This window comes from Pristis pectinata, chromosome 12, assembly GCF_009764475.1.
Source record: "Pristis pectinata isolate sPriPec2 chromosome 12, sPriPec2.1.pri, whole genome shotgun sequence".
Lineage (NCBI taxonomy): Eukaryota > Metazoa > Chordata > Chondrichthyes > Rhinopristiformes > Pristidae > Pristis > Pristis pectinata.
Genome location: NC_067416.1, coordinates 15758125 through 15785862, shown reverse-complemented (window position 1 = coordinate 15785862; position 27738 = coordinate 15758125). Strand labels below are relative to the sequence as shown.

The window sequence follows — 27738 nt, the reverse complement described above, 5'->3', positions numbered from 1 at the left end:
TAACATCTGTCTAGATAACAGTACATTTGACAGTTAGGCATTTCCTTAACACAGCACTTCCTCAGCAAGCTGCTGTTTGGCTATAGCACGCCTTCAGCACCAGAATCTCACAGCACCAGAATCCCACAGCACCATGCTCCCTCAGTACTGTACCTCGACAGCACTGCCTTCCCTCGGAACCATCGTCCCACAGCACCCACCTTCTCTCTGTGTATCTAAAGCACCACTTTCTTTCAGCAATGTGCCCCCCACCAATGCAGTCCACCACTGTTCTCTTCCCCATTAATGTGTTCCCATAGTGTTGCTTCCCCTCAACACTGTGTTGCGGTGCCATACCATATTTTAAGTTTGACTTCAACTCACGTCTTTCTTATTCACAGTAAAGTGTGCCATCAAGTGATACAAGCCAACATAGCAAACTACTATAAATTTGGCTTTGCCAAACATCTCTAAAGCAGGAGCAATAACCCTACTCCACCAGATTACAAAATGATTCAAAAAGGCCAATACAAAACCTACAAATTTCTTAACTGGACTGTACCCCTGAGGAACCATTACACATCCTTAGATATGTCCATTTGATTTAACAGAACTGACTATTTTGCACAAACAGAAAACTATTACTATATTTAAGGGTTTTCATATTGAGCTCATGAGAAATCAATCCAAGGGATTCTCTTTGTCTGGCCCTAGGAGCATGTGGTCTTAGGAATGCACTTTAACCATTATGCAGATTGGCAAGAATCAACATTGGGATATACTGTTACAGTTTAACAAACTAAAATTAAAGATAATCTAAATAAGGAGACATTCTCTGCTAAATCATTGCCTTGCAGCATTGCCCAGAGCCATTGGAAAGGGTGAAAATCCTGGTGAAAGTCCCAGCCTCCAGATTCCATTTGTTCACTCGATTAGTGAATCTGGAAGACCATAGAGTGCCATTGTATCTAATCTGCCATAGAGGGTTGACTTGATTCCGAATTTCCATTGTCAGCTGTAATTTTACAGCCACTAAAAAAGGACCAGCTGCTTATCCCTCCCCCCCCCCCCAAGGATGTCACTATAGGTGGTGGGGAATATGGGAAGTCTTCACAGACAGCACTTGAGAGACACAGCTAATGAGAAGTTGTATGAACTGCTGCCAGCATCTCCAAGTGCACAGTGTGTTCACCAAGTGAAGGCACTGAACATCAGCATATTCTTCACTCTCTAGCTACTCCCAGAGATAAAATTAATCCCTTAAGAAAAGAGAACTTGTATTCAAGTGGTACCTTTCATATCTCTCTTACCCATCTTCACGGTGACACCTGTCAGCAACTATTGTCTCAGATCTCAATCCATTCTGATTCATTGCAATGTAGACTTCTGTTTTCAGCAAGGTAGAAGTCCCTTGCAACATTTTGTTCCTTACTAGATGTGCTGTGTGCCATGCTTTGGTAGCTGTCTCACATCCTCAACCAGCCAATAGATCAATGTTAATGGCACAATGTTCAAAGTGTTTTAATCTTTAAGATAACCTTCTAACGGAAGAAAGATAGAAAACTGTAAATACAAATGCCTTCTCATAGTGAAGCACGATTACCAATGGTCTACTTACCTTTCTCTGATGCCTTCTTCTCAGCTGCAGTTGTTTCTTCTAGTAGAACCTTGTTCATGTAGATATACTCTTCTTCGCCAGCTGTAAATTTAAGTGATAAATTAAACATTTCATTTCAAATGGGAAATAGGCATATTAAAATGTAAATTAAAAATAAATATAATTGCACTGTGAAGGTGCATATGGAGGAAGAAAATATCATTTGAACTGTTAACCTACTCTTTCCAACAGATTATAGACAAATTATTTGATTATATGTTTCTGTCAATCAAGTCCCAGCATTAAACAACCTCTGACCCTGATTATGATCCTAAACGTGCAAAGGAGATTCTTTCAAAACATTTCATAAACAGAGCAATTACCATTTGTGATCTATTTCAAAATCACGATATAGACAGGTCCAGACTGATAGAACTCATCATGATGTATCATTTAGCAATGTTTGAATAGTATGATTTGCAGTCTCTACAGACAGACATGACACACAGTCATTAGACTGGCACTAGTCACCATACCTTTCTGACAGCCCTGCCCTGCCGTCTTACATGTGATGCCTCAGCTGAAATTTTTGATTCCCTTTGAGATGGTGTTCCTCTCTCATGTCAGGAGATTGCAGGTTCAATCACCATTCCACAACTTAATCATAGGAAAATCCCCAAAACACTATTTGCAAAAGTACTCCTAGATTCCCGGCTCCATAATTCTTCCCTCAGCCAACATTACCACTCATTTATCTAGGTGTCACTTGTGGAACACTGTTATGCTATATAGCCTCCACCTTTGCCTGCACAACACACACTACATGAAAAATATTTAATTAATATGAGGCTATTGAAAAATCTCTGACAGATGTCATAAGCCATAATATAAATGTTATTTTTTCTGAATTTATCTCAGTGTGGGGCACATTCTTGCTCTTTCAGTGCACATTAGAAATTTGGATCAAAATATTGGAAGCAGCTTTTAGTGTAGCTGATATTTAGTATCACCAGGAAAACAATGTGAATGATTGTATTCAGTTCTTGCATATTTCTCATGTTCATAATACCTACTCCATTCAGTGCTCTTTTAAGAGTAATAACTGTTAAATGATTTGGTGTGAAATGACCCAATGAGTGGGCAACACCTTCACTGCACATACTTAAAAGCTGAAGCCTTTCATTTGGAATTTGCTTCACTTAGTTTCACTTTCCATGAGTTTGTGGATGGACCTAAGGTGATGATACAAATACAACTAACAGCTGAGATTCTCATATCCACTTAGTGCTAATGATCAAAGATATATTTTTATCCCATAAAAAATAATTTGCATGTTCAAACATTATTTATAGTCAATGTTACGGACTAGGTGAATGTCCCTTTAAGATGGAGCATAGTGGTGTGTGTGTGTGTGTGTGTGTGTGTGTGTGTGTGTGTGTGTGTGTGGGGCGTGCTTATGTCAACAGAAGATAAAGGACGTAATGACGTTGTTGAAGAAGTCAGTCGAAGTCAGTCAGAGGAGAGAGAGAGAAAAGAGAGAGAGAGAGACACCAGCCTGCTAGCTTTCTCTATCGATGGATGAGAAACAATAACTGTGTCTGTTACTACAATCCACGTATGGAAATTGGGAGAAATCCAGTGGAGTTCACTTTGTTGCTGACCTGTAGAGGGAAACAGGTACTTGTGTGGACGACCACGATTCGGATGCTTTTCGGGGTGAGGAAGTCACTACTGAGTAAACATTGAAGTGTCGTTTGGGTTCCATCGTGGGACATTTGGATTTCGTAATTACTCCCTCTATGTTCTCTCTACATCTACGTTTTATCTTCAGACAACGGTGGTTGTTGAAGAAGCCTTTGCTCATGTTTCATCTTATGGCTTGCTGAACTGAACTTTAATAACCATTCCTGGACTTGGAGTTTGGGACTTTGCCACACACACACACACACACACACACACACACACACACACACGACGAGTTTGGTTTTGGGGTTAATGTTCAAGGTTTAACATTTCTACTTCTAACATTCTAACATTTTTACTTTTATTTTTCTTATTATCATAAGTAGTTATTAATAAAGTAGTTTTAAACACTGAATCATGACTCAGTGTGTTTCTTTTGTTGCTGGTTCGTAACATCAACTAAAAACAGCTGGCAGTTTATCTAAACTAAATGTTCATCCTTTGCTTCATCTCACATTTTTCAGCTTCAGGTTATATTCTGCCAGTTCACTTTCACTTTTTATTTGATGGATGGCATGGAGGTGGGAGGCCAATGGGCCTGCTTCTGTACTGTATGACTCTATGGCCCTATATCATAAGAACAGAAAAACGTAAGAAATAGGAGCAGGAGTAGGCCATCTGGCCCGTTGAGCCTGCTCCGCCATTTAATAAGATCATGGCTGATCTGGCCGTGGACTCAGCTCCACCTACCAGCCTCTTCCCCATAACCCTTAATTCCCCTACTATGCAAAAATCTATCTTACTGTCTCTTAAATATATTTAATGAGGTAGCCTCTACTGCTTCCCTGGGCAGAGAATTCCACAGATTCACTACTCTCTGGGAAAAGCAGGTTCTCTTCATCTCTGTCCTAAATCGATTCCCCTGAATCTTGAGGCTATGTTCCCCAGTTCTAGTCTCACCCATCAGTGGAAACAACCTTCCTGCCTGTCTTATCTGTCCCTTTCATAATTTTATATGTCTCTATAAGATTCCCTCTCATTCTTCTGAATTCCAGCAAGTATAGTCCCAGGCGACTCAATCTCTCCTTATAGGCTAACCCCCTCATCTCCGGAAGCAACCTGGTGAACCTCCTCTGCACCGCCTCCAAAGACAGTGTATCTTTCCTCCATCATCCATTATATGTTCTCCTGGAACACAATAACTAGCATTACATCAGTATACAACACACTACAAGGTGCCTCAGTGGGAGGTGGAGGGAGGGAATATGGTAGGTTATCCACTTTTGTGTATAAAACTGAAAAGTAAGATACTTTTTAGATGTTGAGAGATTAGGGAATGTTGATTTTCAAAGGGATCTATACTCCCTGTGCACATGTCACTGAAAGCCAGCATATAGGTGCACAGAACATAGAACAGTACAGCACAGTACAGGCCCTTCAGCCCACGATGTTGTGCCGAACTATATGAACACCCCTTCCATGATCAATCTAACCCTTCCCTCCTGCATAGCGCATAACCCTCCATTTTTCTTACTTCCATGTGCCTATCTAAGAGCCTTTTAAATGTCCCTATTGTATCAGCCTCTACAACCACCCCCAGCAGTGCGTTCCAGGCACCGACCACTCTCTGTGTAAAGAACCTACCTCTGACATCTCCCCTGAACATTCCTCCTCTGACCTTAAACAGATGTTCTCTGGTATTGGCTCTTGCCACCCTGGGGAAAAGGTGCTGGCTGTCCACTCTATCTATCCCCCTCATAATCTTATACACCTCTATCAAGTCGCCTCTCATCCTGTGTAGCTCCAAAGAGAAAAGCCCTAGCTCGCTCAACCTTTCCTCAGAAGACATGATTAAGAAGGCAAGTGGAAGGTTGGACCTCATTGGAAGAGGATTTAAGTACAGGAATAAAGATAGCTTACTGTAGTTATATGAGGCCTTGTGGTGAGATAATGGGTGTGTAGTGAAGATTCACTGGACTTCTTTCGGGGCTGGTGAGTTTGTTGTTTGACGAGGGATTGAGTGGACTAGGCATGTATTCTCTACATTTTAGAGGAATGAGAGAAAATCTCATCGAAATATACAAAAGCCTTAGAAGGTTTGACAGGTTGGATGTGAGGAGGATGTTTCCCTGGCTGAGGAGTTTAGAACCAAGTGACACAGTTTCAGAATACGACAGTTTAGGACTGAGCTGAGGAGAAACTTCTTCATGCAGAGGGTGGTGACGTATTCTTTTGAATCCTCTACCACGGATGGCTCTGCAAGCTCAGTCATTAAGTTCATTCAAAACCGAGATTGATTTCTGGATATGAAGGAAATCAAGGGATGTGGGGATAGTGCAGGAAATGGCATCCGGGGAGAAAAATCAGCCATGATTTCGATGAATGGAGGAGAAGGCTTGAAGGGCTAAATGGCCAACTCCTGCTCCTACTTCTTATTGACTTTTGTTTTTCTGAAGTAAGACAAAATTTCAGATCAACATTCAGACTCACTTAAATGATGTTTAGCAAGGGTTCTCAAGAGATTATTGTTATTCCAATACCACTGCAATCAGCAGCAAAGTTATTACTCTAACCTTGAAAGTTAACAGGTAAAAAGAGTTCCATTTTCTTCTTCTAGAGACTAAAGCAAGCTGATAGTATGAGAAACCATTGGGCATATCCTGCTGGAAATGAAATCAGGCTCAAAATACCAAAAAGAATCTAAATTCCATAGTGTAAATAAGATCGGACAACAAAAGGCATCCAATGCTGCACTAAGAAAAGTGCTTCATTGTGAAGAAATTGGGATGAAATTCTTGCATATACTGAAGATTGAGATGCCATTGAAGGTTGATGAGGGGCAGTGTGAAGAATGACACTAGCCTGGGTTAGTAGTGAAGTGGCAGCACTGGTTATTGATCTTGAAGGAAGCTGCCATCAATGCCTAACAATCTTTGTGGCATGGCCTTCTCCTTTCTCCTTGAAGGTTACTGTCAAGTATCTCAGCAACAATGATATTATCAGCCAAGCTGAACAACCAATCACATTGAAGAATTGTCACAAATAACAAACCAAAAACAGGAAAAACAACCTTTTTAGCTACCATTTTAAACATTTTGCAGAACATGAAATAAAAATTGGCACTCACGCAGTGAAATCTCATAAAAAAACTTAGCAATTAAATATATATCATTGTAAAGTGGATAGTATTCATAAATATTTAGTGGAAGACACTACAATTTGCATGCATGAAATTAGGTTATCAGGGCCAGAAAATCTGCTAAGTAGTAATTATAGTTTGGTAAACTATTAAAAACTCACTTGGATTTCATGCAGCAAAACAAGAAATTTTCAGACCATGTTATTATAGTGTGGTTCATTGTAAATACACAAACTCATCAAATTGTGGTGGGGAGGGCTACAATTTTGGGATTCTGCATTGAACTTATGTCGAAATGCCAGAATTGCTGAAATGGACTATGACTACTAATCATTCATCATCATTATAACCGCATAATCAGGACCATTATCACATTGACATTTTTTGGGGAAGTAATAGGTGAGGTGTAATGACCCAGCAAAAAAACAGCAAGGGCATCTAATTACTGGCAATGCTGGCAAATATTCCGACATTGGTTTCCTCCTGCAACTCTTTAATCAGTCATAAAGTGATAGGCCAATAAACATTTTATCTGTAGACCATTTACGAGACAATTCTTTTAGAGGGTGTTGGGAAGTGAGTGGCGGGTGATTGGTTTGGTGGGTGAGTCAGGCAAGGCCCTCAAGCTCGAGGGGATGTGACAGCAGATAGGGAAACAGTGTGGGGAACCTGAGGCAAAAGTCATAAGTAAATTACTTTAGGGGAACCTACTTGAATTCCTTCCCAGCACCATCCTGGGAACTTCCTCAGGGAAGTTCCCTTTAAGGCACACTAAAGCAAATTTCATAGATGATACCACAGGCATGAGTGGCTGAAGGAGCGTTGGATCACACAGGTATCATTGAACATTATGAAAGTAGGGTCCAGACATGTATTACACATTATTGTATGTATCTGCAGATGTCGGGGTTTCTCCTTGCACTAGTGCACCAGGGGCACAGAAGACCTTAAGTGTAAAACACAAACTTGTAATGAAACATAAGAAGTCCTTCATTCTTAGAAGTTGAATAGAAATTGAATCACTTAACCATCTGTAATCCTATTTACAGGCATCCATTTAACCAACATGACCAGGTCAGTGACACTTTAACTTTTAAGGATACTTACTATTTTTAAAAGTTGAAAAATAAGTAAAATAACTCACTAATTTGTAAGTTATACTTGTCCACAGTTTCTAATCATTCCTAGTTTCCTTCAGTAGGGTTTTATTGACATACCTTATATTCTGTTCAATTTTGGATCTCTTTCCCATTCCATTGTCTCATGATGCAATTATATCAGAGATGCAACTTATTTATTTTTAAAATCTTTTCCCGTTGTTAATTTAGTATGACTTCATGTATTATCAAAGCTGAATTTGCACAATCCCAGTAGGTAAATTTGAAATATTTTCAAATCGTAGAGCAGGCATTCAATGTGTTTCCTCCCCATCAGTGCCGAGGTAAGGGATAGCAAAAACACGCAGAGAGTGGTGGCATTAATCAGCAGGTGGAGAAGCAAAAATCTACAGGTACTGTAAACCTGAAATATGTACAGGAAATTCTTGAAAAGGGTATCAATAATTGTCTGTGATGATAAGTTATAATGAAATGTCAGGTCACTATTCACATGTGATGTGCATTTGATTGGAATTGATGCCTTAGTTTGATGGGAAATAGGAAAAATCACATGGCAGCAACATTGGACATTAAAGGATAGACATGGTTAGGATGTTTTCCCAGTAGGAATAATGGCTTTTCAATAACCTGGGATTCAGTGGCAAGGAGTAGGGAAGTACAAAGAACAACAGTACAGCACAGGAACAGGCCGTTTGACCCATGATGCCTGTGTCGAAAATGATACCAATTTAAACTAGTCCCATCTGCTTGCACATGGTCTACATCCCTTCATTCCCTGCCTGTTCATGTGCCTGACTAAATGTCTCTTAAAGGTTACTGTCATATCTGCTTCCACCATCTTCCTTGACAACGCATTCTAGACACCCACCACACTCTGTGTTAAAAAAAACTTGCCTCGCAATTCGCCTTTAAACTTTCTCCCACTCACCCTTAAATCTACACCCTCTAGTATTAGACATTTCCACCCTGGGAAAAAGACTCTGAGCATCTACTCTTCCATAATTTTATATACTTCTAACAGGTCGCACCTCAGCCTCCGACGCTCCAGAAAAAGCAATCCAAGTTTGTCCAACCTCTCCTTATATCTAATACAGGCGCTCCCCAGGATACGGATGACCTGACTTAACTTTATGCAAATTCTCCCATATAATTTTAAAGTGTTTTTCAAGATAGTAATGATAATAATAATAAAATTTTTCATGGTGTGACTGGACATAGTATATATTCCACTAATTTATTTATGGGTTGTGAATATTTGATGAAATGAGAGAATTATAGCAATTATAGTGGAGCAATACAATATAGAAAAGGGACGTTTTTGACTTACAGAGAAATTGGCTAAAGGACAGTTCTCAGACACCAAACCCTTGTGTAACCCGGGGATTGCGTGCATTCTCTAATCCAGGCAACATCCTGCTTAACCCCTTTTGCACCCTCTCCAAGCCTCCACACCTTTCCTGTAATGCAGAGACTACATGTGACCTAACTAAAGTTTTATGCAGCTGCAACTTGACTTCCCAACTCTTATACTCAAAGCCCAGACTGATGAAGTATGCTGTATGCCTTGTTTACCACCTTATCTATATGTGTTACCACTTTCAGGAAGCTATAGACTTACACCCCAAGATCCCTCTGTACATCAGTGCTTCCGAGGGTCCTGCCATTTACTGTAGCTACATGTTTGAAAATGTGCTGATATGATAGGTAGCTAATAGATGAAAGTAACTTCTTTCAGAATAAAGCAAAATCACTGCCAGGCAGATGAAAATATATAAAATTAGATTTATTCCCAATTAGATATCTTTCTTGTGTAACAATATTTTCTTTGGAAGGGATTTTCCGGTTCTCCCTTCCACTCTTCTGACCTTTACTGGTAATTTAGATATGCCCGATTAGCAGAATAGAAAGCAATCTTTTGCTTGTTTCCAAAGGAGCTGATGTACAGAACTGTATCAATTCAGAGAACCACACCAATTACATGCATGCTTAATATCTAGTTGAAAATTTGGAAGCATGGAAAATTCCTGAATCTTTGGACTTTGTGAATCATTGTCATTAAGTCTAATTATGACAGTAAAAACAGCCGGGATAATCCTGAAGCAAAAAACTGCAAATGCTGGAAATTTTGTCATGAAAGATCTTCAACTTGAAACATTGACCCTGTTTCACTCTCCACAGATGCTCCCTGCCCTGCTGAATATTTCTGGCAATTTCTGTTTTTGTTTTGGGAGGATCATGATTATGAGATGCATATTTTCAACAATATCAATACAGCGCTGGAATTCAGTCTTCATCTGAATCCATGAAAAACAGTGGCTGATTTAAAAATTAAGTGACCTTCAACTAACATTGTAGACTGCTTTCTCAGATCCTCAAAATATTCAAATGTTGGCTAACTTACTTGGAATTTGCAGCATTTTCTATCCCATTAACAAATAGTCATCTAACATACATGGAACTATATTAAATATAATCAATATCTTTTTGAGGTTGATTAAAAAAAAGCCAATTTGGTGCTATGTTATCACATTAATATACAGCATGTATAAAATCCTGCAATTATATTGATAGGATTCTTGACATCCATTGCAAAGGGAGGGATTACTAATTTCCAGGCTGAAGAATTAATTTTTATTTGTAATGTTCTCCACTTAATGACAAAGGCATTACTTCCTTCCTGTATCTTATCCTTACTCTCTTCCATGTGGAGTCAGGATGCACATAATCACAGCATGCTCTCAAACCTCTGCCAATATCTGTGCAATTTCCAATAGGAAATTTTGAATTTTTATTAGACATGAGTATTATACTAAAGTGCACCAATGGAGTGAAGATACAGATTAGCCATGATACAACTGAATGTTGGAACTGGCATCATAGGCGGAATGGCCTCCTCCCTATTGCTGTGATTCGAGGAAGATGATAATAGAAGTGCTGGTTGATGTCCTTATTCCTAGCCCTCGGACAGTGAGTCCAATCATAGCATCTTATGTTGCCATCCCTACGACATTCAACCAACACTGTATGCCAAGGAATATGTGAGTCTGGAAGGAAAATAGGGATCAATCAGGAGCTTACTGAAGAGCAGAATAGTTTTGAGGAGTCGTTTGGGCTACTCCTGCTCCTGTTTGTTATGTCCTTTGATAATACCTCAACCTTCTGATTTTTGTTACACAGCTGTAGATTGAGGTACTCTTAAATACGGTTATAACTTACGATAAAAATGAAATTCTAACAAAAGTGAAATTTAATACTAACCTGAAGAACTGACGATGTTGTGAAGGAGCTCTGATAAGACACATTTTTTTGCTAAGGCTGTGAGGCTGAGGTTTTCATTATCCAGCAATTTTAAAAAGGTCTCGAGTTCTGTGAGGAGCTGATCCAGTGCTGGAAAAAAGGAAAAAAAGTCAAAATGATATCAAACTATTTCAAGGAAAAAACTCTAAATAGCCGATGTTCCACAGCATTTGTACTGATTAAGAGTCCCTCAGAAAATGTGTTCTATTGAAACAGTCATTTCACTGAAACATCAGAGCATCTGCGACAAACAACATGCCTGCGTTACATTCAACAAGTTGTCTATTGTGCTGCAGAATGTACGATAACCTTTAATTTTATAAAAGGACTGTTCAGACAGATTTATGCATGTTGCCCTGTGCACTGGTCTGACTAAACTGGAAGAATGTTGGTTCATATTCTAAAATGTGTCTTCAACCCTGTACTTCAGGATTGTGCTAAGAGTGTTCAGAAAAAAAGACAGAAATCTGCAGTCAACTCACCTCCCCAATGATTACTGACTAACTCAACATTCAGTTCTTCTGTGTTTGTGGGAGCATCTTGCACATAAAGTGGAGGCTGCATTTGTTCTCATAACTCAAATTATTGTACTTATGAATTGAAAGGAATCCTGACATGTACTGTGCCGCCAAGGTGAAAAACTGTGATTGCAAATACAACAAAACTATTAACATCTTCCATCATTGCACCATAAAGTTGGTATGGGATTTCCGGGCATGAATAGTTTAATGAGGGAATTCCAAAGTTGCTGCCAATGATTTAGCCCTCCATAAACTGTGCTGGTTTGCAGCCTTGGCCACTGCCATCAAGGAAATCACCTCAACTCACTAAAACATAAAGTGCTTTCAAAATAGTCTTATTGTGAAATACCTTGAAGAAGTAAGGCTTTGTTACATAAGGTTTAAGGAAGTTTTTAATGGTGTAATGAGCCATGATTGTGGCCCTAAAAATGCATATATTGATTCTGCTTCCCAAACATAATTTAAAATGTCAGTGGTGATTGCCATCACTTCACAACTGACCGTGGAAACTGCATCCACAATTCCTAATTACATGGGGACATTCTACCTACCCATCTCCATGCTCTCCCTGCATTGGGCAGAAAACCATAACAAGGCTTCATCAGTGACTAGATGTCACCCAGTGTACCAGAGCCCTGCCTCTAGACCATCCTGATGGCTTATGACAGTTCACCATTATCAAAAGCATTTGAATGCTCTCCAGGCTTTTTAAAATCTATTCAACTAGATTTTAAATGTTTTACATTTTTAAAGAGTTAATTAAAACCATTAAGTATTAAAAATCATTGAAAGTAAAACAAAGCAAAACAACTCAAGCACCAACCTGCATCTACCTTTTTCCACAGGGTCAGCAAACCCATTCAAATGGCGTTAGTGTGTCTCCCCTCCCAAGGACCCACCACTAGGTTCAATGTGATGAAGCAGATGGTCAGATACATCTGCGTCTGTCCTCCAGCTAATTTTCGACTTTCACACCCCACTGCACATGCACAAAGGTCTGAGATATACTGGACAAAAGCAGCTGACAGATGGTGAGATAAGCATTGGCTTGAAATGTTACGAGGCCACCCCTTTCTTTAAAGGAAGAAAATGGCTATCAACACATAGTGTGGAGCTTTGCTTTAATGCTACTTGGAACACTTCCTAACCATATTTTTTTGTCTCAAACCAAATGTTTCTTTATGATGCTCCCAATGTATTTACACTTGGTTTTCAGCCCTCACTATGGAAAATTATAGGGAGCTATAAGAGCTCTGTAGCGACCAGCCATGTTTATGAAACAGCATCTGGACTTCTCCAGATGTGCTTGCTGGCTGTAGTTACAGTTAATTGGAAAGAAATGCTATTTGAATAAACTGCTTTTATTCTGAACATTTAAATCATGTTCAAATGTCTTTAGTCAATATTATTTTTTTTAGCTTTTCATAGTATTCCCAATCCTTCTGTTGAGTTATGATAACCATTGTGCATTTGACCTCTTCAACCAATATTGTTATTCCCATGTTCAATGGACAAATATCATGCAAAGCAATGAGTAATGGACTTATTAATTTGTGATGAATTTTATCATGGGATGCAAAGCTCATTATCTGTGTGGTTCTCCACCAAAAAAATTATAAATCAGCTGCAAGTATTTTCATCATGATATTCTAAGCCAACTTCTGCCAGATAAAGAACACTCCCGATGATGTCACTAGCACCTTAAGGGAGATATATCATGCTTTTGTGTGGACATTAAATACATCATTACAGTCACAGCTGGCACAAATTCAGTTCCTTCTGTCAACTTCAAAATCTTGCCATTTTCAAAAAGCTTTAGGATTGATATAAGAAACTTGTATTCAATCAGTAACTACGTGGGTTAAACTAATGATTAGGAAATACATTTATATGACCATCTGCATATATCTTAGTGTAATGAATATAGAACAGTAGACTAGTTATATTTTCCTTATTTGCAGGATCAATATTGAAATGGAACAAGAAAGAGTGGAATGTCCCAAATAGAACAAGGGCTTATTAATATATCCTCACTATTTCTTGCAATAATAACCAGTTCTGAAATGACAAGGGAAACCCGAAATAATGATGTTGAATGAACCCCTTGCAAAGTGCACATGGGAAAGATTCTGGTTTTGCCATTACAGTGTGCCAGAAATCACATTAGTTGGACAGATAGCAGTCAATTAGTGGGCAAGCACGGTAGTGTAGCGGTTAGCATAATGCTATTACAGCGCCAGCGACCCGGGTTCAATTCCGGCCGCTGTCTGTCAGGAGTTTGTACCTTCTCCCCGTGTCTGCGTGGGTTTCCTCCGGGTGCTCCGGTTTCCTCCCACATTCCAAAGACATACAGGTTAGGAAGTTGTGGGCATGCTATGTTGGCGCCGGAAGCGTGGCGACACTTGCAGGCTGCCCCCAGAACACTCTACACAAAGATACATTTCACTGTGTTTTTCGATGTACATGTGACTAATAAAGAAATCTTAATCTTAAATTACACAAATGCAAATAGCCCTTGTTTGTCCTAATACTGATAAACTTGTGGGAAACTTTTCAGGAAGTTTTTTTCGGAAACTTTTTTGTTTCCCACAAAACCTGTAACATTTCAAGCCAATGCTTATCTCACCATCCGTCAGCTGCTTTTGACCAGTATATCTCAGACCTTTGTGCATGTGCAGTGGGGTGTGGAAGTCTAAGATGAGCTGGAGGACAGATGCAGGTGTACCTGGCCATCTGCTTCATCACATTGAACCTAGTGGTGGGTCCTTGGGAGGGAAGACACACTAACGCCATTTGAATGGGTTTGATCTCAACTTAAAAACTAAAGTAAGTAATGGTAACATCAGTAGCATCAATTCAGTGCAGCCAGAAAGATGCTTGTTAATCAAAGGCATGGTTGAAGAGAAATCCCACAAAAGTTTTCTTTTTAAAGGAGGAAAAGAGTAGAAATGCAAAAGGATTTGGAGGAGAATTTCAGAGCACTGAAGCATATTGGCTGGAGTCATCACTACTGATGCTGGAGTGGCAGAGAGCACAGTAAGGCAGTATTACAGTAGCCAATAATACAGGTTGGAATGTAGGGCTGGTGAAGATTGTAGGAGCAATCCCATTCAGGGATGTGGTGTTCAGGTAGTGGAGGGAAAGAATTAGCAAGTTATGATGTAAGGGTTCTCAACTATTCTGTTTTCATTGGGTTGAACCTTCACAGGTATCACTGGACAGTGAACAAGATCAATAGTTTAATTGATTATTTTTCTCTTGCAACCTAGGGAACTTCTTCAACATCCTTCCTGAAATGAAGGTGCTCATAAAATAGATTTTAAATTCAAGTCTGAATGCCTCAATGCCACATCAGAATGCTGAGTTATCAAAGGAGGTTCAATGCAAATTTAAAGGCAGTTCTTCATTCCTAGAAGTTTTATATCCAAAGGAAGAATATTATAACTATTACCTGTCTAAATTTAATACACAAACAGATGAATGGATGAAATGCGCATCATCTTGCATTTCAGGCTTTGTTAATACTCCAATAACTTGTCAGTGTGCTTTAGACCATGTGCACTGTTGTAGCTCTCACCCTTCCCCAGGAGATGTTAACTTTCTGTATTGGTATTGGTATTGGTTTATTATTGTCACTTGTACCGAGGTACAGTGAAAAACTTGTCTTGCATACCAATCGTACAGGTCAATTCATTACACAGTGCAGTTACACTGAGTTAGTACAGAGTGCATTGATGTAGTACAGGTCAAAACATCTACAGTACAGAGTAAAGTCTCACAGCTACAGAGAAAGTGCAGTGCAATAAGGTGCAAGGTCACAACAAGGTAGATCGTGAGGTCATAGTCCATCTCATTGTATAAGGGAACTATTCAACAGTCTTATCACAGTGGGGTAGAAGCTGTCCTTAAGTCTGGTGGTACGTGCCTTCAGGCACCTGTATCTTCTACCCGAGGGAAGAGGAGAGAAGAGAGAATGACCCGGGTGGGTGGGGTCTTTGATTATGCTGGCTGCTTCACCAAGACAACGCTCTGACTAGATATTCAGAAACATTTAAATCCTTGAGTGTGGATGTAGAAAATAAAACCTCTTTTAAAAAAAAGTAAAACTGGCTTGTAAAAGAACATTTAATCTTTTGTGCTCTCTTTCTATTGTAATACTGTAAAGTCGTGTGACGTCCACAGAAACTGGTGAAGGGGCTGTAATCTTTTCCAAATGCCTGTTATTGCAAGTAGAAGTTTGTCTTAAAAAAAGATTTATTGCACTTGAAGATAATTTTTGAAGTTGATTGAAGCTTCCCTGATCATTCATCACAAATTCAGTGGGGCAGCGGTTGCTCTCACTGATGAGCTACCTGCATTCAAGTCAGAAAAAAATGAAACAATTGATGTGGTCCTTCCAGCAGGAGATGGGGAGAAAAGCTGGGCCAATCCTCTGTGCAGAGGCCTCAGGACATAAAAGAATCATCATGAAGTTGGGTGAGGGGGTAGAGAAAGGGAGGGGGAGGGGTTGGGGGGTTGGGGAGTTGGGGAGGAAGCCAAAGCAAAAAAAAATCCTCAAAAAATACCTGCAGGCAGTTACGCCACACCCACTCCCTCACTGGGCTGAAAATGCCAAAGACCAAGTATCCCCGAAAATTCCAGAAACAATCAAAAACACTGAAAAAACTATTAAAATTAAAAACCAAGTAATTTGAACTATTCAAACATGTTAAGGTTCACTAAAATACTTTAAAAAAATCTAAACTAATGAATACTTATTAAAGTCCCTTTCAACCATCCTCTTCCATTCAAATCCCTATGGGTGGACTCATTCTGCAGAAAGTGTATTCCTTGTCTTGCTCTATCAGAGATATTCCCTCTGTCCTATCCATCTCTCCCCCACACTCTCTAGAAGTCAAAACTTTTCTTTGGGAAAATTCTACACTGTATGCAATGGCAAACCTCTGCAACTTCCCGCTCCCACTCTGAACTCCAGCAGTGGAATGCTGTCAGCTGCCCAGCGGAAAACTGCTGTCAGCAACTTCAAGTTTCCTATTGCCGGTCATGTTAATTCTCCATCACACTCCTACTCTGAACCATCTGTTTGTTGCCTGCTGTACTGTTTCAACAAGCAAGGTCCATCGTAAGCTTGAGCAAAGGCACCTCATATTCAACCTGGGCATGTTTGCAGCCTTCCAGACTTGCTATTGAACTCAACAATTTCAGATAACTCACTTCCTTTGTTTATATCAGATCTGGCCAGTTTTGCTGTAAGGTTATCCAATTGTAACATTACCCAGTTATTCTCTCTCCACAGACAATGCCTGATCCGCTGGGCATTTCTAGCATTCCTCTTTTGTTTTCAGTCCTCTGCAACAACTCTGACCAGCTTTTTACATAATCATTTTGTTTGTTTCCCCTGTCTAAAATGCCCTCATTAATCAATCAACCAGATGGCTTTGTAAACAGCATAGCATCAAGACAACCCAACCTTAGCCTCTCAGATATATCTCCCAACAGCTGTGGACTCAGGCCTCATGCTCATTCAAAACAGAGTTTGATGGAGTTCTGGACATTAAGGGAATCAAGGGGTAGTAGGTTCATGCTGGAAACTGGTGCTGAGAGAGAAGATTAGTCATGATCATGAAAGAATGGCAGAGTAGGCTTGAAGGACGTGATGGCCGGTTCCTGCACCTAGGTCTTAATTTCCAATGTTATGATCTTCTGTTCTTTGTCATATCCGTCCCTTCCCCACCTTCTCTCAAAAGAAACTTCTTTTCTCACTTTTCCAGTTCTGAATAAAGTTTCCTGACCTGAAACATTAATTCTGTTTCTCTTTCCACAGATGCTGCCTGACCAGTTGAGTGATTCCAGCATTAGTATTTCTTTTGATTTCCTCGACTTCAATACTTGTGTGCATGTGTACGGAGATGTAGAAGTTGTGTCAGTTGTGGGGTAATATTGGCAGACAAAGACACTTTCCCTGACTTTTCCTTCTAATATGAGGCCTTAAATAACAACTTAGTTGCAGTAATCTATCATTTCCAGAGAACAACCACAATATTAGTAATTTTAGAATAAACAGGCCCAGATGATTTCAAAATCATTACATAGACATACATAGAACACTACAGCACAGTACAGGCCCTTCGGCCCACAATGTTGTGCCAATATTTTATCCTGCTCTAAGATCTATCTAACCCTTCCCTCCCACATAGCCCCCTATTTTTCTATCATTCATGTGTCTATCTAAGAGTCTCTTAAATGTCCCTAATGTATCTGCCCCCACAACCTCTGCTGGCAGTGTGTTCCACGCACCCACCACACTCTGTGTAAAAAACTTACCCCTGACATACCCCTTATACCTTCCTCCAATCACTTTAAAATAATGTCCCCTCGTGTTAGCCATTGTCGCCCCAGGAAAAAGTCTCTGACTGTCCACTTGATCTATGCCTCTTATCATCTTGTACGCCTCTATCAAGTCACCTTTCATCCTCCTTCTCTCCAAAGAGAAAAGCCCCAGCTCGCTCAACCTATCTTCATAAAACATGTTCTCCAACCCAGGCAACATCCTGGTAAATCTCCTCTGCACCCTCTCTAAAGCTTCCACATCCTTTCTATAATGAGGCGATGGCACCCTGGTTAGAAACCTCGAAATACATTGTTCTGCTTTTCTTCTGTGATTCAAACTCATAACAGTTGCTAAGTAATATCAGAATTATGAGATAAATCAAGACTGGCAGTGCTTTCTTTTATACAATAAAATTCCAATAATCCAGCACATTTGGGATTTTGGTAATGCTGGATTAGCAAATTTTCTGGATTACTAGATGTTATTCAAATATTAATACCATGACAGATTTTTGGTTCACATATTTTAAGATGTTACACAGTATTATAATAAATTTCCAAGTGAAGCCAGGTAAGCTTAAAGGGAACCAGGTCAGTTGAAAAAGAGCACAGGAACTGGAGCCCTGGGGAGTTGAATGGGAGAATAGGAACTGGGGTCTGGTGAGTCGGAAGGCAGAACAGGAATTGGGGCCCCGGTGAGTCAGAAGGACACATGGGAACCTGCAATGTGATTGGAAGAAACACAAGCAACCAGATACAAAATAAGATAGGGCCTTCCACAAGGAAGGATGCATAAGAAAGGCAAGAGTTCTTTTTATTTCAGTACTTTCCAACTCAGTCTTAGTGACTGCAATCTTTGATAATATGACTAAACATTAGCTTTCAACACCAAACTAAAGAGGCAGTGCAGACATTTTTAAGAATTAACTCTCCACGTATGCAATGAGCTCATCAAAAAAGTGCCAGACCAGCCAATGAAAGTGCTTTATTTTCTACAATTGTAAATCCAGTTACTGTGTCTGTGGATTGCTGTGTTTGGCTTCAATGAAGGTTAAAATTAAGCAATACAGATCATGCTGAAAACAATCTTTCGACTAAGTTGTCAGAATATTTGCTCCTTATTTTGAGACCCACTTTGCACAGAGGCTTCATTGTGATATAGTGACCTGTGTCTATTTTTCAAGATTCTTCAGCATTTTGCATTTCAGTTCCTTGGCTGCCATAATTGAGGACATCTGTGTCCAATTCATTAACCGTCTAACATGTGTGATGTACACCTCTAGTCTCTACTCAAGTTTATTGGTGGGCAGGGATCAAAGCCTTGGGGGGGGGGGGGGGGGGGGGGCCTTAGCACCAGAAATTCCAAATTCTACATCAAGGTTTTAAATCCTCCTGATCTTAACCCTTATCCTTGGTGTTCACTGAAGATTAAGTTTCTTAACGGTGCAAAATTAAAGCAGTACAAAATAACAGGTCAGTTAAAGGGCAAGTAACTTTACTGGAAACCTTTACAAGCTTGAGAAAAACTTGGATTGCTGCTGTAACTGAGAGTGAAGGAATACAGAATATAACAACATGCCAATGACAAGCGGATTCCAGCAATCACACAGAAATCTGTAACTGTGTTTGAATGACTTGATGCCAGAGAGTCCTATACATAGGCACTAAACTTTGGACAAAAGACAATTCACACTGCAGAGAGCTTATAAAGTTACTTTTATTGTCATACTCTATGACTCCTCACTGGTTGCTAGTTAATGACATTTTATGTCATGGAATTAACAAATAACTGCACTGGTTAGCTTTTAACCAATAAATTCAAATGTCTGTTCTGAGTGAAGTAACATTTGTTTTTAATTTGGTGCTCCAGGTTTGGACTGAACTTCTTGGAAATTAAGTTGAGCCAGTCAAAGCAATTCTGAAGACCTGGCACAGGTAATATTACATGAAGCTTTCCTTCTACCTCTATCCTTTGTGCCAAAAACCAATGGTTTGCTATCCAGCTACAATGTTTCTTGTGCCAGCAGTGCATGTCAGGAGTTTGGATGTGGAGGTCTGTGAGGAATTTCTGGCCATTAAAATGAAGAGATGGAAAACCCTGTTGGTCTGCAGACCTCCCTGCCAGAATACCTGACATGCAACCAAGCGTGGTTGATGCTTTGCCAACAATGAATGATTTCACTTTACATTTAACTGTTTCTTTTGCGAGGAAATAGGTGATTGCATCTTCAAGTGAGAGATAGGATGGCCAGGGGTTTGGAAACTTTCCCTTTTGGGTGCAAATGAACGCAGGTTGTGGAACCTCTATCAACTGTAATCTCTTTAAGGAAAATATAGAAAGTAACATGGTATAGATAGCAGGTGCCTGTTTTCCACCTTGGTGAAAATTACCCTTCCCTCCAGACTAATATACCAGCTTGAACATCAAAACATTGATTAATTAGGATTTTTGATTTGTTTGCTCACTTGGTTCCATGGTATCCCTATACCATTCAAAGTCTTTTATACTGGAAGGAAAGGATTATGTACATATGCCTTTCCTGTGAATAGCATTCTTCATGAAGTGGTCAAAGTAAAACACTATTATCTTCCTTGTATCTTAACACCAAACGACTCCTCTCCTTGTTCATCATCAACCATTACAGCCTGTGTGGGTTAAGAAAAACTAATGGAATAGAGTTTGTCATGAAAGAGTATTCTTAGCATCTCTTGAACTGACACTGCAATAAATAAATGAGCTGCTGGAAGAATTCAGCAGGTCAGGCAGCATCCGTGGAGGGAAACAGACAGTTTGGACTAGATGAAGGGTCTTGACCCAAAACGTTGACTGTCCATTTCCCTCCACAGATGCTGCCTGACCTGCTGATTTCCTCCAGCAGCTTGCTTATTGCTTTGGATTCCAGCATCTACATTCTCTTGTGTCTCCACTTTCATTTTATCATTCAACATTAGTTCAGAAAACGATACTCTATGTCAGACCTCAGCATCAAACCAACCAGATGAGCTCGCAGGGATTCACAACAACATGTAACGATGACAACCACAGAACAGAACTCTGATCACACCGATGTGGCACTTATTCCATTTCTTTGGGAACTGCCCTTGGGCCTGGATAGCAGTGCAATTTAGATGCAAAATTTAAAGAGATAAATTTTGTGCAGTAACCCAGTGGGAAGTGGGATGAAGCTCCCTGGAATGATTTCAGAAAGTATTCATGCAGCTAGCTGATAGAGCTTACTTTCAAAGCTCCAGTTTATGCCAGATGTCAACCCAGGCCCTATCAATGAAAGGTCAGGAAGCCTCAAAGAGAAAGGAACAGTCAATGGTTCAGGTCAGGACCCTTTGCCTGATCAATGGTCCTCGACCTGAAATGTTTTTGGTTTCTCTTTCCACAGATGCTGCCTGACATGCTGAATGTTCCCAGCGGTTTGTGTTTTATATCAGATTTCCAGCATCTGCAGTTTTTGTTTGATTCCCACCACTGAAAGGTTGATATCTAAACTGCATGGTGCCAAGTTCCTAGAAAGACCTTGTTCCACAGCAACATTGTATAGAAGACTAAAACTAACAGCCCTTCTTTGATTGGTGAATGAATTTGGATCCTCAAAACAGAGAACACTGTGGGAATAGAAGATGAGAAACTCCCCACATATTCAGAGCTGGTTGCTATCCATTTGTCATTCAAAGCTCATTTGCATATGATTAATTTGTCCATTGCTCTAGCAGCTTCCTACTGCATGGACAATGCATGTTTTAAACAGATGATTGCCTCTTCATTTAATAACCACGGGAGAGATACTTCAAAAAGGCACCACATATTTCTGAAACAAAATGATTATCTTAAAGATACTTCACTTGTGGCCAATAATTGACAAGCAGAATTGGAGAGGTTGGTTACTGACAGACTCAATCAATGCACAGGTGTAAGTTTGCTTGTCAACTTTTGATGTCCACACAGCAGTTACAGTCAACAATGGATGAGAGGAATACAATTAAACTTTTAAAGAGATAAATTAAATCCCCTCTATACATGAGAAAGTCATTGAGCATCTCCGGGGCTAATTGTTTCATCATATTGGTGAACATCATGCCAAGTCTATCATGCAAAATAGCAATAACTAGCAAGGCAAAGGGGCTTTTATTCCCAGCCAAATAACATCTACATAAAAGACACCGAACAATGAACCTATTGTGGAGTTTAATGATGAAAATTACATTGATTCCATTATATTGACTAATAAAATTAGCCTTTAAAAATTATACCTTTACATCCCTGAAATTCAAACCATTTTAAAGATCTTTGCGACTTTGACGGTACCCTGTGCCGTGCAATTTAATAAAAATACAAATGAAAGGAGTGTTTTCCAGAGGGAATAACATTAAAATGTTGTTTGTAGTTTTCAGTGCAGTTGAGGAAAAGTTCAAATTTCCTGGGTGTGGACGGCTGTCTGGTAAATAGATGCAGTGTTGATGGAACCATCGATGCAGCCTACTCAGATCTGGCAATGGTTGCACTTACGCTCTCTTTCTCCTACTACTAAAGCACGTCTTTTGTTCACTTGCCCTCTCAAGACCCTGAACACTCTGACATTTTCCACAAACAGTGAAGATGATTACATCGCTGAAGCTAATTTCACTAATATGCAATTTTATCCAATCTCTAAATGACTTCCTAGATTGACAATAGCTGTATTATATCAAGGCATCTGCCATGCAGCTAATTGTGTTTATTGCTTTTATTTGCCCTATCAACCCGCATCTCTTTGGGATGTGGGAGGAAACCGGAGTACCCGGAGGAAACCCACGCAGTCAGTGGAAAAGCGTGCAAGCTGCACACAGCCAATACTGGAAGTCAGGATTGGACCTGGGTCATTGGAACCACAAAGGAGCAACTCTACTAGCTATGCCACTGTGCTGCCCTCAATGATGCTTATGGCGGACTTATGAACTAGGTATGCTAAGGCCTTGAAATAATACGCACAAGAGACTGAAGATGAATAACATAATCAAAAGTTGCTGGCTTATGTCTAAACTTTGTGATTTAATGATCTAGATGATGAATGACCATAAGAGGAATCAGTCTTGGCACCACAGTACTGGCATCACATCAGGTGCCGTTCTCAGCTTTTGTTTGCAGTAACAAATAATCTGCTGGAGGAACTCAGCAGGTCAAGGAGCATCTGTGGGAGGAAACCCTGCATCAGTTCTACAATTGCTTCCCCCCCCCCCCCACAGACGCTGCCCGACCCACTGAGTTCCTTCAGCAGATTGTTTGCTGCTCCAGACTCCAGCATCTGCAGTGTCTTGTGTCTCCATTTTGTTTGCAGTAGATTGGAGCTATCTATGGTCAAGACGGAGTTGGCTTCAGCATCTTAAGAATGTTAAACCAATTTAAGACAGTACTTTGTAAGAAAATGGATTTCATGGATGTTTCATTGGAGGCTGAAACTGGTGGAAGATGCAAACTTTTCACTTGTGCTGTTTCACAGATGGCCAAACTGGGAGAGTTTCCATTCATTCTACCAGGCAAGAGCTGGATTTTCCCTATTCACTGGGTTGACAAATCCAGGGGAAGTCAAAGGTTTAGAATTCAGGAAACAAATCAAAGCTTTTTAAGGATAAATAGATAAAAATCTGGCAAAGAATGAGATTAAAGATTATATTAAGAAAAAGCAGAAAAGGATATGCATTTATATAAAAATAAAACCTATTAATTTGCTTCACATACAATGAATTGCATTGATGATTCAATGGATAAAGTGATTAAATACTAAGTAGGACGCAGTCCTGTTGCGCAGTCAGTCAGAATTGAGCATAGTAGAGTGCACTGATAGATTAGGATCAAAATTTATCCTGTTGTACTTGCTAAACATGTAATGTGGCGTTGTGTTGTGTATTTTAAATTCCACTTCTGGAATTTGATTTCCTTTATATCAATTGAAGTTACAACTATACATTACTATATCATGCATTTAGTGCAAACAAACAGGAGGATAAATTACAACCCCTTGCTATAATTTTACTGAAAGATACAAATATTCATTCAAATAATTGCTGAGTGTTTTTCCTTGCGAGTATTTGCTTTCTGCAAAATATTAAGGGAGAGATTGTGACAGTGGAAATTACAGTACATAATGCCTGATACAAGAAATAGTGTTGACCCCAGTCCCACACAATGTGGTTGATTCTTAATGGTTTCTTAAAGTTGCCCAGAAAACAAACACTATCTTTGGAAACTAAGACTGGACAATAAATCTAACCTTGCACATATATTGCGAAGATATACATTTATAAAAGTTATAACAACACTTCTGATCTTGAATCAGGTCAATAGAGATTCCACTGTATTTCTGATAATCACCAACTGTCTTAATAACACAGTGTGTAACTGCACTTTGTGATGTGACACTGACAGTGAGGTGCCAGATTCAATATCTAATCTACCCAAGCTCAGGTTCAAAGTGAAAACACCACAATTGATCTCTGTAAACTAGGGAGAGGAATGCTTTTGATTGCTATTTTGTAAGCCCTGCTGGGAAAGTGCTTGTCTCCATGTCGGATGAGGACTGGGTCAGCTGTGCCAACAATGGATTAACTTGCCAGCCCTCACGCCTGAGTTCATTAGCTACCATTTCAACAAATTACTAGACAGCTGCAAGTGTCTGTGGCCTAATAGAACATAACAAGTCATCACCTTCAGGGGATGAGTAGTAAGAGGAGAATATTGAAGGAGCAAAGTTACATTAAAGAAGCTCTCAGTTAATCATTGTGTTTTTGTTCAGGATCTTTTCCTTCCTCTAGAAGCACAATCAATCCTCATTTTTCTTCAGTGCTGTTTATTTGCAAATACTCACTCACCCTTCTGGCTAAATAAACTGAGCCTCAGTCGTTTATATTTTAGACAGAAGGTTGCTTCCTCCTTTTTGTTACATACCACATGCATGGGAAGCAAGCTTTATTTGCGTTGCTCCTATACCAACCCAGAAAGTGGTGTGAAAAGTGCTGCTCTAATCTGTATCTCCTTAAATGAAACTGGAGAACTTGCCCCGCAGAAGATGAGATAAAAACAGAACAATGTACAGGCCCAGTTCACAAGCTGGTCTGCACGTCATGGGCTGAGAACTTACCCAGAGTAGGGTACACATGATCTTATTTATGACAACAGAAAAAGGAGACCATTTGACCCATTGGGTCTGTGCCAGGTCCCACCAGGGCAATCATATTTCCCCCACAATTTCCCTGTGACCCTGCAGTTTAGTCTTTCTCACACATGCCCATCAATTCCCCTATGATTCTTTCTCCACTTACCTACAAAAAGGACTAATTGACAGTAGCCAATTAACCGACCAGCCCATTTTTGGAACACAAGAGGAAACCAGAGCACCCAATGGAAATTCACATGATCACAGGGAGAGCGGACAAACTCAACATAGACAGCACTTGAATAACTGGGCAATGAGGCAGAGGTGTTAACCGCATGTACCATGTGCCATCCAATATATAGAAAAAACATCATTTTAAGTTTCTCTATATTCTATAAAAGTTTCTGGTTGCCCCATAACAGGAAGGATGTGGAAGCTTTGGAGAGGGTACAAAAGAGGTTTATCAGGATGCTGCCTGGATTCAGGGGTATGAGCTATAATCAGAGGTTGGACAAGCCTGGGTTGTTTTCTCTGGAGTGTCAGAGGCTGAGTGGAGACCTGATAGAAGTTTATAAAATTATGAGAGACATTGATATGGTAGACAGTCAGAAGGAGACACAAGAGACTGCAGATGCTGGAATCTGGAGCAACAAACAATCTGGCGGAGGAACTCAGCGGCTCGAGCAGCATCTGTGGGAGCAAAGGAATCGTCGACGTTTTGGATCGAAACCTTGCATCAGGACTCCGAGACAGTCAGAATCTTTTTCCCAAGGCAAAATATCAAATACTGGAGGGCACGCATTTAAGGTGAGGGGGGAAAGGTTAAAGGGGATGTGTGGGGCAAATTTTTTTACACAGAGAGGTAGGTGCCTGAACAGGCTGCCAGGGGTGGCGGTGGAAGCAGATACGACAGCGGCATTTAAGAGGCTTTTAGGTGGACACATGAATATGCAGGGACTGGAGGGATATGGATCATATGCAGGCAGAAGAGATTTAGTTTAATTTGGCATCATGTTTGGCGCAGACATTGTGGGCCGGCGGGTCTGTTCCTGTGTTGTACTGTTCCATGTTCTATGTTCTATATCTAAATATATAAAATAAAATCAAATTACAAATACAATAAAGATAACAAGCTCAAACAATGAACATCCTATTCAGAAAATTTTTCTCTCAAGTCTGCTGCCTTAGCTTAAAAAGTTGTCACAATATGTATAACTATGATTTTAAAAGTATGTAATGCAGATTAGTTATACCTTTTACCATTTTGATTTGTTAGCACAGAGAACATCAATTGCGGTGGACATAAGTTGATATGTAAAAGGCCTTTAGACAAGTTGCTTATTTTAACAATTCATTTTAGAGCAATTTGTAAGAAGGGTATTCATTGCACAGTGTTTGTTTGAAGCAAGCCCTTTTAATCCATAAACATTTGAGGAAAAGATGCAATAATCAAAATTTATGAAGTGTACATACTTGAAATTTTTAATCATAATGTGCGTGTTAATAATGGAATGATGTTTACATTAGTGAAAGTCTACCAATGCTGGCTGATCATTTTTCACAATGGACAGCTGTTCTTTCCACAATAAAATGAGTTTTATGTCTGGAATGTGTCAACTGGCTTGCATTCATCAAAATTTCAAGTTCACAACAACCAAATATTTGCTTCCCAACAAAGGAATCGTCAACAAATAAAAACATCAACATACGATGTTATATGTTTAAATAAGCATTCTTCTTCCTTCACTGTCAGGCACAATCAGGTCAAAAAGATCACTTTGACATTTTTGCAATTACTCATTTAACTTCTTGGGTTAAGCAAGCCTTGTTAAACCTATCCATGACAAAAATGTATTCGATGTTTACATCAGTCTCGCTTTTACCTGGGGATTTCTAACTGCATGTACGTGGAATTCTTATTGCTTCGTTTGTACATGTTGGTTGTCCCATGTGTTTTGATTTTGTCTTGTTATTGGAATATTTTCATGTTTTGACTGGACTGTTAGGTGATCCCATTTCTTCGTGCAACTTACAAGTTTTCTCATGCACAAGTTACAAGTTGCCAAAAATAAGTAGCTTCCTTTGTAAGATAGTAATTGACATCTAACACACACATCTTTAACCCTGGCTGTACTTAAATGGTATTAAATAGATCTCATTTATTAACCAATCGCTAATGTTTTAGTTAATGCTTCATTAGAAAAAAACTTGCCGCCTGGTTTTTAAAATACTCTTAGTATTTACGAACATACGAATCAGAAGTGGGCTATTCAAATCCTTGAGCATGCTCGTATTATAAGATAGTGGATAGTGGCTGACATGACTCTAATTGCATCTCTGGGTTCCCATCTACCCTCATTAACAATTCACCCTTGCTTATTCAGAGCCTATCTATTCTGCCTTAAAAATATTCTAGCTATGATGTCTCCACTTTCTAGCTCCACCGTCCTATAAGGAAGAGAGCTCCGAAGACTCATGACCTTCTGAGAGAAAAAAAATTGCCTTGTCAGTCTAAAATGGGAGATGCCTTATTTTTAAACAGTGACTCCTAGTTTTAGACTCTGCCACAAGTGGACACATCTACCCTGAAAAGTCCCCTAAATTCCAGTGGATACACTCCTAGCCTGTCTAACCTTCCTTCAGAAGACAATCTGGCATTCCAGATATTAGTCTAGTAAGCTTCCTCTGAACTGCTTCCAATGCACTTCAATCCTTCCTTAAATAAGGAGGCTCTACACAGTACTCCAGATGTGTTCTTTCCAATGTTTTATACAATTGGAGCATAATTCTTCCTGCTTTTGTATTCAATTCCCCAGCAATAAACTATAACATTCTGTTAGCTTTCCTAACTGCTTGCACTATTTTCACACTAGTCTTTGTGAATTGTGCACTAGAACTTGTCAATATATTGTGCAAATCTTAACCAATCTCA

General features: G+C 39.6%; 1 protein-coding gene across 2 annotated transcripts in view; it reads right to left on the bottom strand.

Annotated features, from left to right (window-relative positions):
- afap1l2 (actin filament associated protein 1-like 2) overlaps positions 1–27738 on the bottom strand; it is a 202893-nt gene that overhangs the window by 86489 nt on the left and 88666 nt on the right. For both annotated transcript variants that reach the window (XM_052027737.1, XM_052027738.1), the window contains 2 exons: positions 10775–10903; positions 1598–1678 (listed from right to left, as the gene is read on the bottom strand). In XM_052027737.1, the coding sequence (XP_051883697.1) occupies positions 1598–1678; positions 10775–10903 (210 nt within the window). The remainder of the gene's footprint in view (positions 1–1597; positions 1679–10774; positions 10904–27738) is intronic.